This window comes from Rousettus aegyptiacus, unplaced genomic scaffold (assembly GCF_014176215.1).
Source record: "Rousettus aegyptiacus isolate mRouAeg1 unplaced genomic scaffold, mRouAeg1.p scaffold_m13_p_14, whole genome shotgun sequence".
Taxonomy (NCBI): domain Eukaryota; kingdom Metazoa; phylum Chordata; class Mammalia; order Chiroptera; family Pteropodidae; genus Rousettus; species Rousettus aegyptiacus.
The window spans coordinates 33,415,592-33,432,456 of record NW_023416289.1 but is presented as its reverse complement, the minus strand read 5'-3'; the positions used below and the strand labels follow the sequence as shown (position 1 = coordinate 33,432,456).

The 16,865-nt window shown below is 49.5% G+C and overlaps 3 protein-coding genes across 3 annotated transcripts; 1 reads left to right on the top strand and 2 right to left on the bottom strand.

Annotated features, from left to right (window-relative positions):
- Positions 1-1,841: 1,841 nt before the first annotated feature.
- On the bottom strand, positions 1,842-9,735 carry TBCB (tubulin folding cofactor B). The gene is made up of 6 exons (XM_016119734.2): positions 9,551-9,735; positions 9,064-9,207; positions 5,960-6,056; positions 5,021-5,212; positions 2,299-2,371; positions 1,842-2,116 (listed from the first exon to the last, which is right to left on the bottom strand). Exons 1-6 carry the CDS (start codon positions 9,662-9,664, stop codon positions 2,002-2,004), a joined length of 735 nt encoding a protein of 244 aa, XP_015975220.1. The 5' UTR covers positions 9,665-9,735; the 3' UTR covers positions 1,842-2,001.
- A 202-nt stretch (positions 9,736-9,937) lies between these two features.
- POLR2I (RNA polymerase II subunit I) lies at positions 9,938-11,534 on the top strand. The gene is made up of 6 exons (XM_016119735.2): positions 9,938-10,394; positions 10,472-10,526; positions 10,806-10,879; positions 10,971-11,045; positions 11,145-11,196; positions 11,425-11,534. The coding sequence occupies exons 1-6, from the start codon at positions 10,336-10,338 to the stop codon at positions 11,485-11,487; spliced, it is 378 nt and encodes a 125-aa protein (XP_015975221.1). The 5' UTR covers positions 9,938-10,335; the 3' UTR covers positions 11,488-11,534.
- Positions 11,528-15,253, bottom strand: OVOL3 (ovo like zinc finger 3). The gene is made up of 3 exons (XM_016119736.2): positions 13,035-15,253; positions 12,102-12,303; positions 11,528-11,785 (listed from the first exon to the last, which is right to left on the bottom strand). The coding sequence occupies exons 1-3, from the start codon at positions 13,263-13,265 to the stop codon at positions 11,577-11,579; spliced, it is 642 nt and encodes a 213-aa protein (XP_015975222.2). The 5' UTR covers positions 13,266-15,253; the 3' UTR covers positions 11,528-11,576.
- Between the last annotated feature and the right edge of the window lie 1,612 nt (positions 15,254-16,865).

Below are 16,865 nucleotides of genomic sequence, written 5' to 3'. Positions count from 1 at the left end.
ATGTGTGAATCACCATATGGAGGTTGCTGACAATCAGACAAAACCCCTGCATTGGACTGTGGGGAGGGAGTATTTGTTACAGTAGCTGGTATTACCATAATACACTGACTACTGTCCCTTTCCTTCCTGGGCTCCCTGATACTATTAAAGTTCAAGTACTGGGCCATTCTGTAAAATGAGCCTCTAGCCCCAAACTGTGGTTAATTTTCACATACCAGGTGAAATTACCAGCATGATCCCTTCCATTGTCATCAACAGTCTGTTTCCCCACGTTCTTATGGGGACAGCTTTTTCCACGTTGACAGCTGGAAGGCATTAAAGCACATCCCAGAAATTTGTGTTTAGATCTCCCATGGCAGTTTGGCAGATTCTCATCGACAGTGACCATGACCCTTACTTGGAGCTCAAAGGTATGATTTTGGTGATCATCTTCCTGCACTATCTTTTGGCTTCCTAAAATGCAGGTGCATTGAGGCCATATCTTAAAGCGAGTCTCAGTGCTGATCCATTAGGTGAGCTAATTCTTCTGGGTGCTGAATTTTGGTTGGTAGGTGCTGTGGAAAGTTGGGGACACCCCCTCTAATTCTCCTCATTTTGACAACTCCCTGACATGGAAGGGGCTTGAGTCTTGGGGTCCTCTTCTAAAGTAACCAGTTTTGTTTTGTTTTTGTAGATTGTCAACTCATTGATTTGTGTGTGTGTAGGTTTATGTCTATTTCTGGTGGGCGTTTGATGTGAATCTCTGAGTGTATCCTGTGTATATGTGTGGCTCCCCCCTGTGAGAGAATCTGTGCGGATGGATCAACTGTGTTTCTACGTGTGACCTCTCATGTATGTTTGTGTGTGTCTCCAGTGTTTAACTACTTCTAAAGACTTTAGATTTCTTTCTTCTTCCAAATAGTTGACCCTTAAACAACATAGGGGTTAGGGATGCCAACCTCCTACGCAGTCGAAAATCCACATATAACTTTTGACTCTTTAAAACTCTACTAATAGCCTATAGTTAACCAAAAGACTTACCGATAACATAAACATTCAGTTAACACATAGATTTTGTAATGTATATACTGCATTCTTATAACGAGTAAGCTAGAGAGAAGAAAATGTTACAAAAATCATAAGGAAGAGAAAATACATTTATAATATTTATTGAAAAAAATCCACATATAAGTTGACCCACACAGGTCAAACCCATGTTGTTCAAGGGTCAACTGTATTAAATGAAAAGATAAGGTTCCCTACCCACAGAGACTGTGGTAGAACTACTTGCTGACCCCCAATATCTCTTTTCTCTAGTTTCTCTAGTACAGGAACTTCTGATATTTCTCTAGGAACATGGCTGCCCAGAATAAAAACTACATTTGCCAGACTCCTTTGCAATTACAAGTGGCCATGAGACAAAATTCTGGCTAAGGAAACGGGAACAAGTTTTGAGTTGTATGTATGTAGTCCTTAAAGACAAGGGATAACCCTTTCTCTTGTGCCTGGAGCACAAGGTGGGAATCACAAGGCGACGGGAGCACAACAAGATATATGGAGATGAAGACTGGCCTCTGACATGGAAGGGTCACTCTTGGAAGGTTAACTCTTGGTGATTACATAAGACTGTACATGGAAATAAATTTCCATCTGTGAAACCCACTATTATTTTGGGCCTATTTGTCATGGCAGCAGAGTATTATATTAACTAAAAAAGGACAAAGAAGAGTGTCATGGGCCTTTAGCTACCAGCTAACAGATAAAGCCTCACCCTGCCCAACTTCTACTTTGCCCAGCTCCTTATTTCACCCCCACCTACCCAGCAGCCCCAAGACCCTCCTATAATCACTGAGTCCTCCAAATGCTTCCCAGGTCCGGCAAATTTAATACACAAGTCTCAAAAGTCAATGGCAAGGACAAAGTGAATAAAATAAAACTGAGTTCAGGGAAAGGGGGCTACACATAGGGAGAGGCAATAAATGGGCAAGTTAGCTGGAGCAGAAGGATGTCCTTTCTTGGGCGTCACATCTCATCCAACCCGTAGTCCTCCTCAGGGAAGTCCCCCACTGTCACAACTGATGGCTTGACGAAGGCACCATACTTGGCCTGGCATTCGAAGTAGCGTTTCCCATTCACACTGCAGGGCATGATGGGGAAGGCGGGGGTCAGAGGGCCCCAAAGTGGTTCCCTGCCCAGATGTCAAGATAGACAGGCTCACCCAGTAGTACATGCATACGCTTACACATATATGCACACATATGCAAGCATAAACACAGTTAAAGATACACACACAGAAACATCAGTGGGCATACTTATTACCTGCCATCGTTTTTCCCTAGTGGCTCATCATAGCGGACACCAATCCAGTAGCCAGGCTTGAAATCTGTGAGTCCTGCGCAGGGGAAAAATCTCAAAGAAACTTCTGGACAAGGCTCACCCCAGATCTGTGCCTGCCAACTGAGTGGAAAGCCTGTCCTGGCAAAAACCACTCCTTACTACCACCCAGAACCACCGCTATCTCCTGCCCAGACTGATATGACAGCCCCTTCACTGCTCCTACCCCTGACCCCCCTATTCATTCACTCAACACCCCCAGCCAAAGGGGTCTTTGTAAAAATCAAAGGGAAATAGCATCAATGCCTTGACCCAAATTCCTAAAGGCTGCCCATCCCACTCAGCATAACATCCACACTGCTTATGGTCAAATGATTTCTGACAAGGATACCAAGACAATTAGATGAGAAAAGAATAGTCTTTTCAACGAAGGATGCTGGGACAACTATCCATATGCAAGAAAATGAAGCTGGACTCCTACCTCACACTATACACACAAATTAACAAAAAATGGGTCATCAAAGACCTAAATGTATAATGTAAAACTATAAAACTCTTAGAAGAAAATCAGACAGAAATCTTTGCAACCTTGTATTAGGTGTTGGTTTCTTAGCTGTAATATCAAGAGAACAAGCATCAAAAGATAAATTGAACTTTATAAAAATTAAAAACTTTAGTGCTTCAAAGGACACTATCAAGAAAGTAAAATGACAACCAACCCACGGAATGAGAGAAAACATTTGCAAATCACATATTTGATAAGAGAACTGTATCTAGACTATATTAAGAGCTCTTATACCTTGTTATGGGCTGAAATGTGTCCCCAAAAATTCACACATTGAAGCCCTAACCCTGAGTACTTCGGAATGCGACTACACTTGGAGGTGTGGCCTTTAAAGAAGTGATTAAGTTAAAACATAGCCATTAAGGTGGGATCTAATCAATCTGACAGGTGTCCCTATGAGAAGAAATTTGGACAAAGAGGCACAAGGATGGGCCTGCACAGAGGAAAGACCACGCGAGGACACAGCGAGGAAGGGGCTTTCTACAAGCCTAGGAGAAAGGCCTTGATTTCGGACTTCCAGCCTCCAAAAACTGTGAAAAATAACTTTCTGTTGTTTAAGCCATCCAGTGACATTCTGTTATGGCAGCCCCAGCAAACTAATACACAAGATGCTGACTTCCTTTCTCAACAACAAAAAGACAAACAACCCAATTAAAAAAATGGGCAAAGGATCTGAATAGACATTTTGCTAAAGAAGATATGCAAATGGCCAAGAAGCACATGAAAAGATGCTCAACATCACTGGCCACTGAAGACATGCAAATCAAAACCATAATGTGGTGCCACTTCATACCCATTAGAATAACGCATCAAAAAGACAAATAATAGCAAGTGTTGGAGAGGATGTGGAGAAATTAGAACCCTCATCCATTCTGGTGAGAATGTAAAATGGTGAAGCTGCTGTGGGGAACAGTGTGGCAGTTCCCCAGAAGGTTAAACACAGAGTTACTACGTGACCCAGCAATTGCACTCGTAAGTATTGCAAAAGGAAAATACATGTCCACACAAAAACACACAAGAATGTTCGGAGCAACACCATTCATAATAGCCAAGAACTGGAGAAGACCCAAATGGGCATCAATTGATGAATGAATAAATAAAATGTGGTCTACTCATACAATGCAATATTATTTGACAGTAAAAAGAAATGAAGTACTGACACGTGCTATGACATAGATGAATCTTGAAAACATTATGCTAAGTGAAAGGAGCCAGTCACAAAAGACCACATATTGTAGGATTTCGTTTACATGAAACATCCAGAAGTGACAAATCTAGAGAGACAGAACACAGGTTAGTGGATGCCTACGACTGGGGGAGCTGGGGTTTCGGAAATGTGGAATGGCTGCTAATGGACACGGGGTTTCTTCTGGGGATGATGAAAATGTTCTAAAATTGACTGTGGAGTTGGTTGCACGATACTGTGAACATACTAAAAACCAATGAATGAATAATGTACACTTCAGTGGGTGAGTTTTATGATATATGAATTATATCTCAATAAAGCTATTAAAAAAAAAAAAATACCCCATACTCCTCTCTACTATCTTCCAGGCCACACATGGTCCAGCCTTGCCCATGCCCCTGACCTCACTTCTCCTCTCACTCACTTCCCTCAGCCTTGCTGACTTTCTCTGCCTCACACAGGCCAAGCTTGTTCCTGCTTACAGCCTTTGCCCTTTCTACTCCCTCTGGCTAGAACACTCATCTCCTGTTTACCTGGCTCACGTCTACATTTCCTTCAGCTAGTCCTACCCACCAGGAAGCCCTCCCGGATTATTCTCGAGGACAGGTCTGGTACTTCCTCTCAGCTCATACGGCTTCCTAAACTTCCTTCATCTCTGTCCTGATCACTTTGGCTTGTGCATTCCCCATCACGGCCCTAATAATTCTGCCTGTTTCCTCATCTTGGCTCTGACCGCTGTGCTCCATGCTTTTTCCTTAGAACTGATCACTCTGGCCACCACTTCCTCTATCACAACCTAGATCATTCTGCCTCCCAATTATCTGCCATGAACACTCTGAGCTGTCACCGTCAGCTTCTGTGTCTGTCACTCCTACTAAACTAGGATCTCCTTAAGGGCTGGGTCCCCAGCACTGCCCACCTCAGGGCAGAGCATAAGGCCTCAGTAGGCCACATACCTACATACATGACAGTGCCCCGGCGAGGGGACTGCCCAGGTGCCTGCACCTCACAGCGGCTGCCCACAGAGATGGCATCAGCCTGGGCCTTCTCCTCTGTGAGACGCTGGGTGGTCTCGGCCTCTCGCTGTGCCCGCTCCTCTTCATTGTATCGGCCCAGCTTGCTGCGCTTCAGGAAGGAGCGAACTGAGTCTGTGGGTGGAGTGGGGGATGGGGATCAGACATGGTCTCCCAGGAGGAACCTCTGCCCTAATGAGATACCCTTCCAGCCACATCCATAGAGGAACTCTTCTATTCTAGGTGTCAAAGAGCTATCACCTAAGCACCCCAAGTCTCCCACCATGACCCTGGCCTCTCCCTGGAATTCCTGGGGCCTCTCCACAATCCAGAAGCTAAAGGGAAGATGCATGCTTTCAGCCTTTCGCATCACGCCGTCACCCCACATTCCTTCAGTATCACGTTCACCTCCATTTGGCCCCTGAATCCCTCATCTTCAACTCATGCCTGCACTGATCAGCACACTGCCCTGTCCACTCCACCTATTCTGCCATGCTCTGCCACCAACCCTGGCTACACCACGATGCCCCCATGTGACCATCACCATTCACCACACACATGACCCCTCACACTCCGGACCTCCCTCTCACGTTCCTGCCACTCTCCCAAGCACCCGTCTGACTGCCTACATCCCCTCACACCTCCCAGCCCCCATTTATCCCCCTTTCCCCTTCCACTCCAAATGCTCTCCCATGCCTCTAACTGTCCCCACATCGACCTCGCCCCACCCCCTCCACGTCACCTGCCTATCAGCCCCTACTTCCCATACCACCAATTTCCCCTCAATGTCCCTTCCTGTCCTGTCTGGCCCCTACCACCTCTGCCACCTGCACATACTCCCTCTGGTCCCCCCACACACCCTTCATCACATGTATCCCATACCTTGCCTCTGGTCATAGGCTTCTTGTGAGATCTTGTATTTCTCCACCTTGGACACATCTTCATACTCCCCAAGGCGGGCACCACTGTGGTCAATGACCTGTAGTGAGGGGAGGGAGGTCGGTGGGACTCAGGGTGCTGGTGGTACACCTGCACACTGGAGCATCCCACAGACTTAAGTCTCTCCTGTCAAGAAATAAACTACATTCTACCCTCACCTTTACCTCAGCCTTCTCTCATCTCCTGAGCCCAAAAGAAAGGATGAGAGGCAGGTGTCTACACTGGCCATCTCCCCTTCCTCACCTCCAAACCCTGGAGGCTGGATCTGCCCCAGATGATCCCCACATGCTGGCATCAACATCTCTGATGGCCTCCAAGTCATGGAATCAAAGGGTGGAGTTTGGGTCTTGCTCACGAGCCCTCTGGGCAGCACATCTGTCCTCTCTGGGCCTCTGGGATCCTCCTAAGCTGGACCCAACCTCCAGGCCCTGGAGCATTTCTTCCTGTACCACCCTCCATATTCATTCATTCATGGCTTGCTGACCTCTTTCAAGGCTCCCAGCTGGGCCCTGCGCTGGATGCTAGGGATATGGTGCAAAAATAGATAAGAAGTGCTCATTCTGTTCGGAGACTGACCAGAAAAAAATGCATAGGCACATGTATTAAATACCAGAAAACAATAAGGTTCAATGTAGGAAAATACCAAAAGAGGCTTAAGGAGCCTTGGAAGGTGGTCAGGAAAGGCTTCTGAAAGGAGAGGATGCCTGAGCCAAGGCCTGAAGGATGAGAAGGAACGACAGGCACAAAGTCTTGAATGCATAATTGTCCTTAGCCCTTTTGAGGAACAGCGGGGAGGCCAGCGTGGCTGGAGTGGAGTGAGCGAGGGAGAGAGTGGGAGACACAACAGATCACTGTAGACTATTTTTACCTGGAATAAAGTGCAGCCAGAGAGGCTCTCAGCCAGAAGGGCCCTGACTTGACTCGGGGGTTCGAAGGCTCCCTCCAGCTTTGTGTAGGGAGCAGACCGTGTGGGAAGAAGTGGGAGCAGGAGACCAGGGAGGAGGTAGCTATGATGTCCAGGAGGGAGATGGAGGCTGGGCCAGGATGGGGCAGTGGAGGGGAAGAAGAGTTTAGACTCTGGGTAGATTTTGTAGGTGGAGACCACAGGGTAGAGCCCAGACAGACTAGATAGGGGTATGAGAGAAAAAGAGGAGTCAGGAAACACTCTGAGGTGTTTGGCACGAGCCACTGGGCTAACAGCAAAAGAGAAGTGGCTCTTATCTCTAATCAGATATCGCTAAGAATTTCTACTTTTGATACTAGGGACTTTTTTAAGTTTGAGGTTGCTGTTATATTTTAAACAATAACTATAGGTGATACTTCTTAAAAAATTTAGAAACAAAAAAAGTTCCCCAGAGACTCCACCTCTGGGAAACCTTCCTTGAATGGCCTCCAAAGTCAGAGGTCTGTCTATACCTGAATCGATATGTGAAAACCTCCTGTTTAAGGCTGTCACCACCCATACCTGGCTCACCAGCATCCCTAGACTGACGCTGCCTAGGATCAGCCCAGTGTCAGTGCTGCGGGCCCAGCAGTCCTGCCCCACTCCTACCCTACCACATTATCTGGACTATGATAGCAATGTCCTCCCTGGTCTCCCTCCCTACTCCTTCTATCCTCTACAGTCTGGTCCCCACACATAGAGGGAGCCTGTGAACACCAGAGTCAGACCAGGCCCCTTCTAACTCAGAGTCCCCCCTTGATTCCCCCTTCCCTCTGTCACTGGAGTGGCCACTCTTCAGTCCCTTGCATCTTCCGTGCTCCCTCCCACCTCAGAGTGTTTACACATGCTGTACCCTCCTCCTGGAGCATTCTTTTCCCTTCTTCAATTAACTCTTATTCTTCAAGTCTCTGCTCAGGCAGCATCTCGAACAGGAAGTCCCCTCAGACCTCGCTGATGGGTTGTGTCCCTCAGTACAGGATCTCCCAGCTCCTTGATCTTCTCCTGCATGGCCTTCGCCTCATCGGTCCTTTACACTTGTTCTTGTGAAGGTTTAACTAACATCTATCTCACACACTGGATAGAGCTAAACAGAGACCTTCTCACACTTGGTTCACAGTTATACCCCTGGCATAACATAGATGCTCAATGAACAATTACTGAATAAATGAAAGAGATAAAAAAGAAGCAGTTCTCTGGGCACACTGATTTCTTGAGTCATGCAGACGGAAATAAAAATTCTAGCTATAGTTCATGCTCAGGAAAGTAAATTCCATCCTAAGCTAAGTTTTCTCTTTTGCAAAATAGGGTTAATTGCACCATCTTCCAAGTCTTATTTTATGGGTTTAACTCATCATCCAACAGTGATTCACTAAGCCTCTTCTTTGTTCCAGGTGTTGGGGTAAATGCACAGGACGTCAGAGGATGATAGAGCTAAGGACATAAATCAAGTAAAGTGTAAAAAGGAGGTTTAAATTTTACACTGAAGCCAATGAAGTCCTCGTATTCAGAAGTTAACATTTAAGTAAAGACTGGAAGGAAGGAGTGAGTCACTTGGGCATAGGAAAAAAAGAATGATTCAAGCACATGCAAAGGCTCTAAGGTGCAGCTCACCTGGGATACTGAGATGTCTGAGGAGTATGGTGAGGGGTGAGGGTAGGGGGGTGAGGACAGAGAAGATAATGGGAGCTAATGTGTGCAGAGGTCCTCTGTGTTCTGGCTTTTCCCAACATGTCTCATTGCTTACCCCCACCCGCCTTACACTCTAAGCCCTGTACATTCTGCTTCCTCCAGCTGGCATGCCCCTCCCACCTCTTTGCCTAAGTTGCCCTTTCCTCATCCTTCAGATCTCAGCTCAGGCATTCCTTCCTTCAGAAAGCCCCTCTGATACTCCCAGATGGAGTCGGGCAGCTCTTCTTGGTGTCTCCAGTCCCCTGGGCTTTCCCCAGCACACAGACCACTCTGGCTGTCATTGTCTAGTGATGAGTCTGTCTTGCTCCATGCTGAATTAGGGGCTCCATGAGGGCCTATCTTGGTTATCACACAGGGCAAAGTATGGCAAGCATTTGTTGAATAAATGAATGGAAGGGAGGTAGGGAGGCCTCACGTGGATGCGGCAGCCATCATCTACGGGGTACGAGCCCAGCAGTGCATCCTCCTGATCCAGCTTGCTGTAGAACTTGTCGTCAGCTCCATACAGCTCCAGTTCCATGCAAGAAGCAGGGCTGCCCACCACAAGCTCTAGTTTACACTAAGAAGAGTAGGGAGGGGATGGGGAGACATTGGAGGGATAGAAGGTTGTCAGTGGCCCCGCCCCTACTCTTAGGCTCCTCCCCATGTATCTCCCCATCCTTGCTCCTCCAAGAGACCCACCATTTAGGACCCCCACCTGGTTATCCCTGGCCTCGATCCTTTTGCTCTGCCCATCGCCCTCTGAAACTTCTGATTTTCCCTGGAACCTCTCGCCCCGTCCCGCTAAGACCCCGTCTCCAATCTCTGCAACCTCGGTTGATCTCTGGCCCCTCCCAGGGATCGCGAAGCCCCTCAATTTCTCCTTTGCCCCGCCCCTCCGGACCCCGCCCCTACGGCCACACCTTGAACTCAGCTATCGTGAGGCTGCGACTGTACCGCTTCTCGGAACGAAAGCTGTTAAGAGAGCTGCTAATGAAAACGGTCACTGTGGGCGCTGATAACCCCGTCACCTCCATCTCGCCGCGCCCTGCCGGGTCCCGCAGCCGGGTCTGCTGCCTCACACCCGCTCTGCAGCCGCTGCGGCCGCTTCTGGGAAATCAGTCCCTCCCCCTGCTCCCGACCTGGCCAATCCGCGCTCTCGCGCAAGGAAAGCCCGCCAATCGCCGCTGTCTCCTCACCACCTGGCCGCTCTCTCGTATTCCTAAGGTAGGTCCAGCCAATCCTGAGAGGCCTGCCGTGGTGCACAGTTCTTCCAATAGCGGTCCGGGAAACGGCCCGGGAGGGCGAAGGCTGAAGCCGAAAGGAAGGACTGGCAGGAGTTACCCTAGCCGCCGGGGGGTAAACTCGCGCATGTGCACTGGCTTTCAGCCAGCAAAAAGCAATGGCGTCTTCGTTTATGCTCCGTGCTTTGTGGGTTACGTGCCGTGCTGTGTTTTTGGCTCTCGTACCGTACTAGACTATAAATTAGGGAAGTGAGGCCCACGGGTTGGAAGCAATTACTGTAAGATATGAAAAGACTGAAGCATATAGTCAGATTTCAGCGCAGACAGCCGAGCACAAAGCCGTCAGCACCCAGTACGTGTGCGCGGCTTCGCCGCTCTTTAGGCGAAGCAGCTAGATCTGACCCTTCCTGCGACCTGTAGCGAGGCGGAGCAAGCGCGGAAGGCTTGAAGGGCCGTGAGGCGCTATGGAACCGGATGGGACCTACGAGCCGGGCTTCGTGGGTATTCGTTTCTGCCAGGAATGGTGAGGCCGGGCAACAGGTGTGGAAGGGGAGCAAGTAATGGCTCCAGGACTGACCTCTAACTTCCCCTGCCCCACAGTAACAACATGCTTTACCCCAAGGAGGACAAGGAGAACCGCATTCTGCTCTATGCGGTAAGCGCGAGCCCGCGCGTGTCCGGGTCTTCCCCACGGGTCCCCCGATCCCCATCGTGGCCCGCCCTACTCCACGTGATCCCTACTCCCTGTTTTGCCCCGACTGGTCTTGGTCTCGCCTTCTGACTACCCCCGGAGTGATTCTCGATACACCCCCATTATCCCATCCAACCTCGAGACTATCCCGTAGTCATCCCCTCCGGGGAGAACCCTGCCCTCCTTTCCAGTCCTATCAGGGATCTCTCTGACCCCCTTCCCGCCACACTGGCCTTCCCGCAGTGCCGGAATTGTGATTACCAGCAGGAAGCCGACAACAGCTGCATCTATGTCAACAAAATCACGCACGAAGTGGAGTGAGTGTTAGAGCCGGAGCTTGGGGATGGGGTTGTGCGTTTGCGAGCCCCTGTCAGAGCATAATTAATTATTCACCCTGTGCTCTCTCAGCGAACTAACCCAGATAATCGCTGACGTGTCCCAGGACCCCACGTTGCCGCGAACTGAGGACCACCCGTGCCAAAAGTGAGCACTTAGCTGGTATTCGGGAGGGAGAGTGGCTCGTCCTCGACGCAGCTGGGTGGGGAGGTGTGGCAGACTCTGAGAGACTGACTGTCACCTCAGGTGCGGCCACAAGGAGGCGGTGTTCTTCCAGTCGCACAGTGCCCGGGCAGAGGTGAGTGGCATTAGGAAGGCTTTCTGCATAGCCTGGGTTTAGTCCTTTCCAGGAATGGGGATACCAATACTGAGGGGGAGCCTGCCCTGTCTGGCGTCCTGACCTGGACCCTTACCAATGGAGAAGGCCCCCTTGTCTCTCTTTTGGGGGTGAGGCTCTTCTGGACGGAGGCTGCATGTTGTGCTTCCCTGGATCCAGACCCTTCCTAACCTGCATCCTTTCTGCCAGGATGCCATGCGCTTGTACTATGTGTGCACAGCACCACACTGTGGCCACCGCTGGACCGAGTGAACCATCCTCCTCCACATGTAATAAATGTTCTGTGCGTGTTTGACCGATGTTTATTTGCCTCTCATTGTTTGAACGAGGGATACACAGTCTCAAGCGGCATGGTGCAGAGCACGATGCTGTGCGTAGATGTCGGGCCTCGAGCTGGTGAAACCGCAGTCCTCGCACACATGCAGCTTTTCACGCCGCTCACGATAAGCGTAGCTGGTCAGCTGCCCGTGCACCTTGGCAAGATGTGCTTCAAGGGAACAGCGCTGCGTAAATGCTTTACCGCAAGCTCCGCAGCCGAATGGGCGGATCCCTGCACGGATGGGAGGAGGGAAAGAAGACAGGGCAATGGCCTCCAAAACAAAGCCAACCCACCTTGTCCTCTGAGTATTTCCCCATTCCTACTCCAAGTTTCTGCAGACCCCTTGGCTACCTCCCACCATCTGCAGTCTCTGCCCAGCACAAACATGGGCCAGACACCTCTGTCCTCGTCTTCCTCACCAGGATGTCCCTTCCCTTGGGGCGAGGAGAGGGGGACTCTCCCTTGCGCCCTTCAATCGGGACCTAAATCCTATAACCAGTACTTGTCCTCAATCTACACCTCTCAGCAGGCCCCTACCACTGCTCACCGGTGTGAGTCCTCATGTGGCGTTTGAGATCGAAGGCATCGTGAAATCCCTTGCCACAACAGCGGCACATATGGCGGCGTGCTGGGCTGTGGCACTTGAGGTGTCTTGTCAGCATGCGCTGTAACGGGAAGGCCTTGGGGCAGAGTGGACAGCCAAGTGTCCCAGGGCCCCTGGGAGTAGTGACCAAAGTGCCCTGTGTGGGCTGTGGGAGGGACATGAGAGTTAGACACACACACATAGTAGAGCAAATGGAGTACCTAAAACTTGAAACAGAGGAGGTCTGGGAAGGCCAGAGACTATATGTGTATGTAAGTACCACCTCCCAAAACTTTCCTTGACCATCCCCGATTGCCCTTACCTTGCTTTAATATCTCCATAGTACATACTATCTTCCAACATAATGTATATTTTTCTAATGTTACTATCTATACTTGCAGCCCCCACCAGATTATAAACCTCAGGAAATAATTTTTTGTCTTACTCCTGCTAAATAACCCTTTACCTAGAACAGTTCCTGGCTCTCAATAAATACTGAAATAATCTTGAACACATTCACATTCGGCTAGTGCTGTCCTTCCAGTGCATGCACAGCTGAATATCCTTTCTGAAGGGGATGCCCCATCCTGCTCCTGTCACCTTGGTCTGGTCCTCTGACATAAAGCAAATTACCATCTACTTGTTGGCTTGAATCCTCTTCTGCCCCCATGGGACGGAGATCCCTGGGGGCAGGGGCTGTCACTGCCCACCCTGGGGAAATGGCACATGGGATGAGGCCTAACAGCTGAATACTAAGAAAGGAAATGTGGTGGAAAGGTCCTGAGGCTGAAGGGACGTGTGCAATGGGCTCGAGGAATATAGGGCAGTCGGGTTCTGTTGCTGAGAGCGGGCAAGGGGGTAACTGAGCAGGGTCTTATGGGCCAGCTGCAGACTCACCACTGCCCAAGAGTCCCCGAGGCCAGAAGACTGGTGTGCCTGTGGCCCTCCCAGGTTGCTGCAGTCAGGAGAGAAGCCAGATGCTGATGCTTTGTGTCTCCCTTGCCCCTCACCTCCAGGCCCAGTGAGGGGCCCATCTGGGACATAGGCGTCTCCCCGGAGCTGGTCAGGCAGGTGACCCCAGTCGGGTGGTTGCGGACGCCTACTCCTGACTAGGAAGGCGCGGGGCATCACCTCTGGGAATGGTGAGATGATACCACACACACACCCAGGCTGCCTCCTCCACCTGTTGTCAGACCTCAGCCCCAGGTTGACTATCCCAGGTGGGAAGGGAGGGGGTAGCTGTGAAGGAGACTCATTCTTTCCATGCAAATTTCATGACCGGCCCAGGGAACAGACTTAGCTGGCTCAAGTTACCTCTGTCTTGGGGTCTACCATTACTCCCTCTAAGCCAGGTTCCTGAGGGCTCTTTCCAGCTTCCAGGGGCAGACAGGTGCTGGGATCCTTAAACAAGGGCAAGATGACCCTAGGCAGCTCTTGGGTATAAGGAGAGGAAACATCCCATGGGGGCTGTTTTTTCCCATAGTACAAGCGAGGCCAAGAACCTGAAAGTCTGTTTGCCAGGCAAATCAGTCAGCACCGGACATTCAACAGCCCGCTTGGTTATTCAAATCACAGCAGCTGTCTGAGAAAGCAAGGGAGAGAGTGACTATGATTGCTTGCTCCAGAGGATAGGGGGACAGCAGGGTCAAATAGGTTAGGACAAAGTAAGGACCCAGGCTGTGCATCTTCAAGCAGGAAGCTCCACCTCTTTGATCCTCAGATGCCCAGAGCTGATATTCACCCAGAAGCACACTGTTCAGGTGTAGCAGGCATTAAAATACTGGTTTGTTAGTAATTCAGCTCCTAGTGACTGCCTGGCACAACTGTCCCTGACTTTTCTACATTCCAGAAATGTAGCTGGGGGCTCCCAGGGCCCTACCTCAGCTCTGACTAGGGTATGTTCTAGATTGGCCATTGACCTCTTAAACAGGGGTTAAGGATTTTGAACATTTCTCATGCAGTTACTTTCTCTCATTTATTCACCCAGCAGTTTTCTTGAGCTCCAACTATAGGCCAGGCCTACCTTAGCACGGAAAACGAACACATATCTGAGTCCATGGGGGAGATACACCAGCAACCACCAAGAATGACCCAGGCATGATGCGGGGAGAAGCACAGGTAGTGTGATCCAATCTATGATGGGGAAAAACCCCGGGGGGGCTCTGTGGAGACAAAAGGGAGCTCCTGGTCTAGCCTAAGGGTTCAGGGATGACTTTCTGGGTGTGAGCCCTAAGGCAAAGAAGTTTAGAGTGAAAGGGGAGGATGTTCCATGCAGAGGGAACAGTCTATGCAAATGCTTGGTGGTGAAGGAAGCAATATGTATTCATATGTTCACATTCCCTGAGAGTCAGCCCTACTAATTAATTTGGGGAAGCAAGGGAGGCAGCTCTTAGAGTCTGTTAGCCCAGAGCTTTGCCACTTTATCTCTTCAGGACCTGGGGCAAGTCACTTGTAGCTGGGCCTTAGTTTCTTCATCTGGAAAGTAAGACCAATGAGTCTCCCTATTTATGGTGTGTGTTGAAGATCCAAGTAGATCATGTGGGAAGAATGTTGAGCATGGGGTCTGGTATGCAGCAGACATATAAACGGGTTGTTAGGAAGTCTTGAGGGGTGGGGTAGCTTGGCAAGCATCTGTGTTACATTTGACCTAATGTAGGGAATAGGCAAGAGAATTAAAAATTGAATCAAGCTATATTCAGAGACTGCAATATACTGATCTGGCCATAGCATATGGCCAAACCACAAGGAAACCTGCAGAACAAAGGAAGATTTCTGATGGGATTGCTAACAAACCATTTCCCCACACTATGAAGGGAAAACAGGAAAACAGAGTCAAGTCACACTCTACACATAATAAAATTCATTCCTTATGGTTAAAACCATGGGGAACCTATGGATCGCAGGCTGGGAATGGCCAGCAGGCCATTCATTCTACATAGTCTTACCTTTTCATGCTACATAGCTTTTCTTTTTATACTATATGTCCATACTATCAAAGGTAAATTAATAAACAAAGCCTTTAAACTTTAATTCACAGAAACTAAGAATGATAAATAAACTGAATTCCCTGTGTTCGGTGGCCCTCTCAGTGTCCTTTTCTCTGTCTCTCTTTGTCTCTGCCTCTCTCTGTGTCCCTCTGGGTCTCTATCGGGCTCTTTCACTCTGTCTGAGAAGAGACCATGCTCTGTCTATGGAGCATTACCCCTTCTCTAATAAACTTTCCTTTTGATTCTCACTTTGGTGTGTGTTTGAATTCTTTTCCATGCTCAGTCAAGAACCCTTTTCACTCTTGGTAAAAGGCTTGAGCTCCCTCTCACTCAGGAAATTTGCCCTGTTCTGCATCAGACCCATCTGTAAAATAGGGTTTTCAGTGTTTGCCATCTCACGATTGTTGGATTCCATGCAGCAATGACTGGTATGCCTGGCACAGGTCTGACAGCCCAGTATCTAGGAGCCGTCCCAATGTGGAGTGCAGGGGGATGGTTGCATTAAAGACTGAGCGGATGAATGGAGAGCCATTCTGTTGCTGCTCAGGTGCCCAGTTCTCCATGCCCAACACTCGTCTCTTGGGGTAATTGATACCTTTGTTGTTGCCGAAAACACATTAGGATAGAAATCTAGGGCTGAGTATTTTTCATTTGTCCCCAGGCCCACTTTCCGCCCTGCTCTGTGTCCTGGGGGGCTGACTGGGGTGGGCAATAACATCTGGGTTCCCATGCCCTCTGGCTTCCAGTAGGGTTTAGACAATGGGGAGCCCTGTAGATGTGAGGGGATCCCCCAAACTCTCTCCCTGTGGGGTTGCCAGGGACACAGGGCTGCTCCTCTCAGGGCAGTCCTCTCACCAGGATTTGCTCTTTCAGGTTCCACTTTGCTCCCTTGTGCCTCATGGCGTAGGGTGGGGGTGTGTGACACAGCTCTCCTCTGGCACCAGTCTGGGGTGCTGTGGTTTTACTCTTCCTTGCCCGTATCTTTGCAAATGATTCCTTTGCTAAACTCTCTGAAATATCCCACAAGAGCATGCTGTCCTCGTCCTGCTGGGATCTTGTGGGTCCACAAACTGCCCACAAACACATTTATCAGCAGTGGTTTCTTAACCAGCTGGTTTGTCCAAGGAGAGAGTCTGGTCCTTCCATTAGGAAGTGGAGAGTGGCAGACACACTGGGTCCTCTTGAACTACCAACCTACCCTCCTTTTGTGTTGAGAACCCAATTTTGTTTGAGCAGCATGTCCAGGACAGGAGAGGTGGCTGGCCCAAGCAAATCAAAGCAATCTCCATTCCCATTGCCTGTGACTACTTTGAAGGGGAAGGTGTCTAGGAAGGCTTTGTACTTTTTTCCCACTACCCTCGCAGTTGTCCTGCTTCATGCCTTTACTACTGGTTGGTTAGGCTTTGTGCTGCTGAGTGCTATGGCAGCCATGTCACAATTACAAGGGCCTAAGCTGGAGGGCAAAACTCAGACTCATAGAGCACGCCAGAACAGAAACGTAATCAAGAGTAACAAATGTCCCTACAGTGTGAGCCCTCGTAAGCCAAGTATTTGCTATTTGGAGTTGAAGCTGTAACTGTAAAATAGGGCGGGAGGAGGGGTAAATTCCGAGGCACAGAGCCTCAAGATGGTCCCCTGGGTGTCCAGGGGCCGGGATGTTAAACCTTGCTTCAGGGATCTTAGGCAACTGGCCAAACTAGGGACAGGGAGAGTGGTCTCCTGTCTTTCAGGGGTGGGGAGC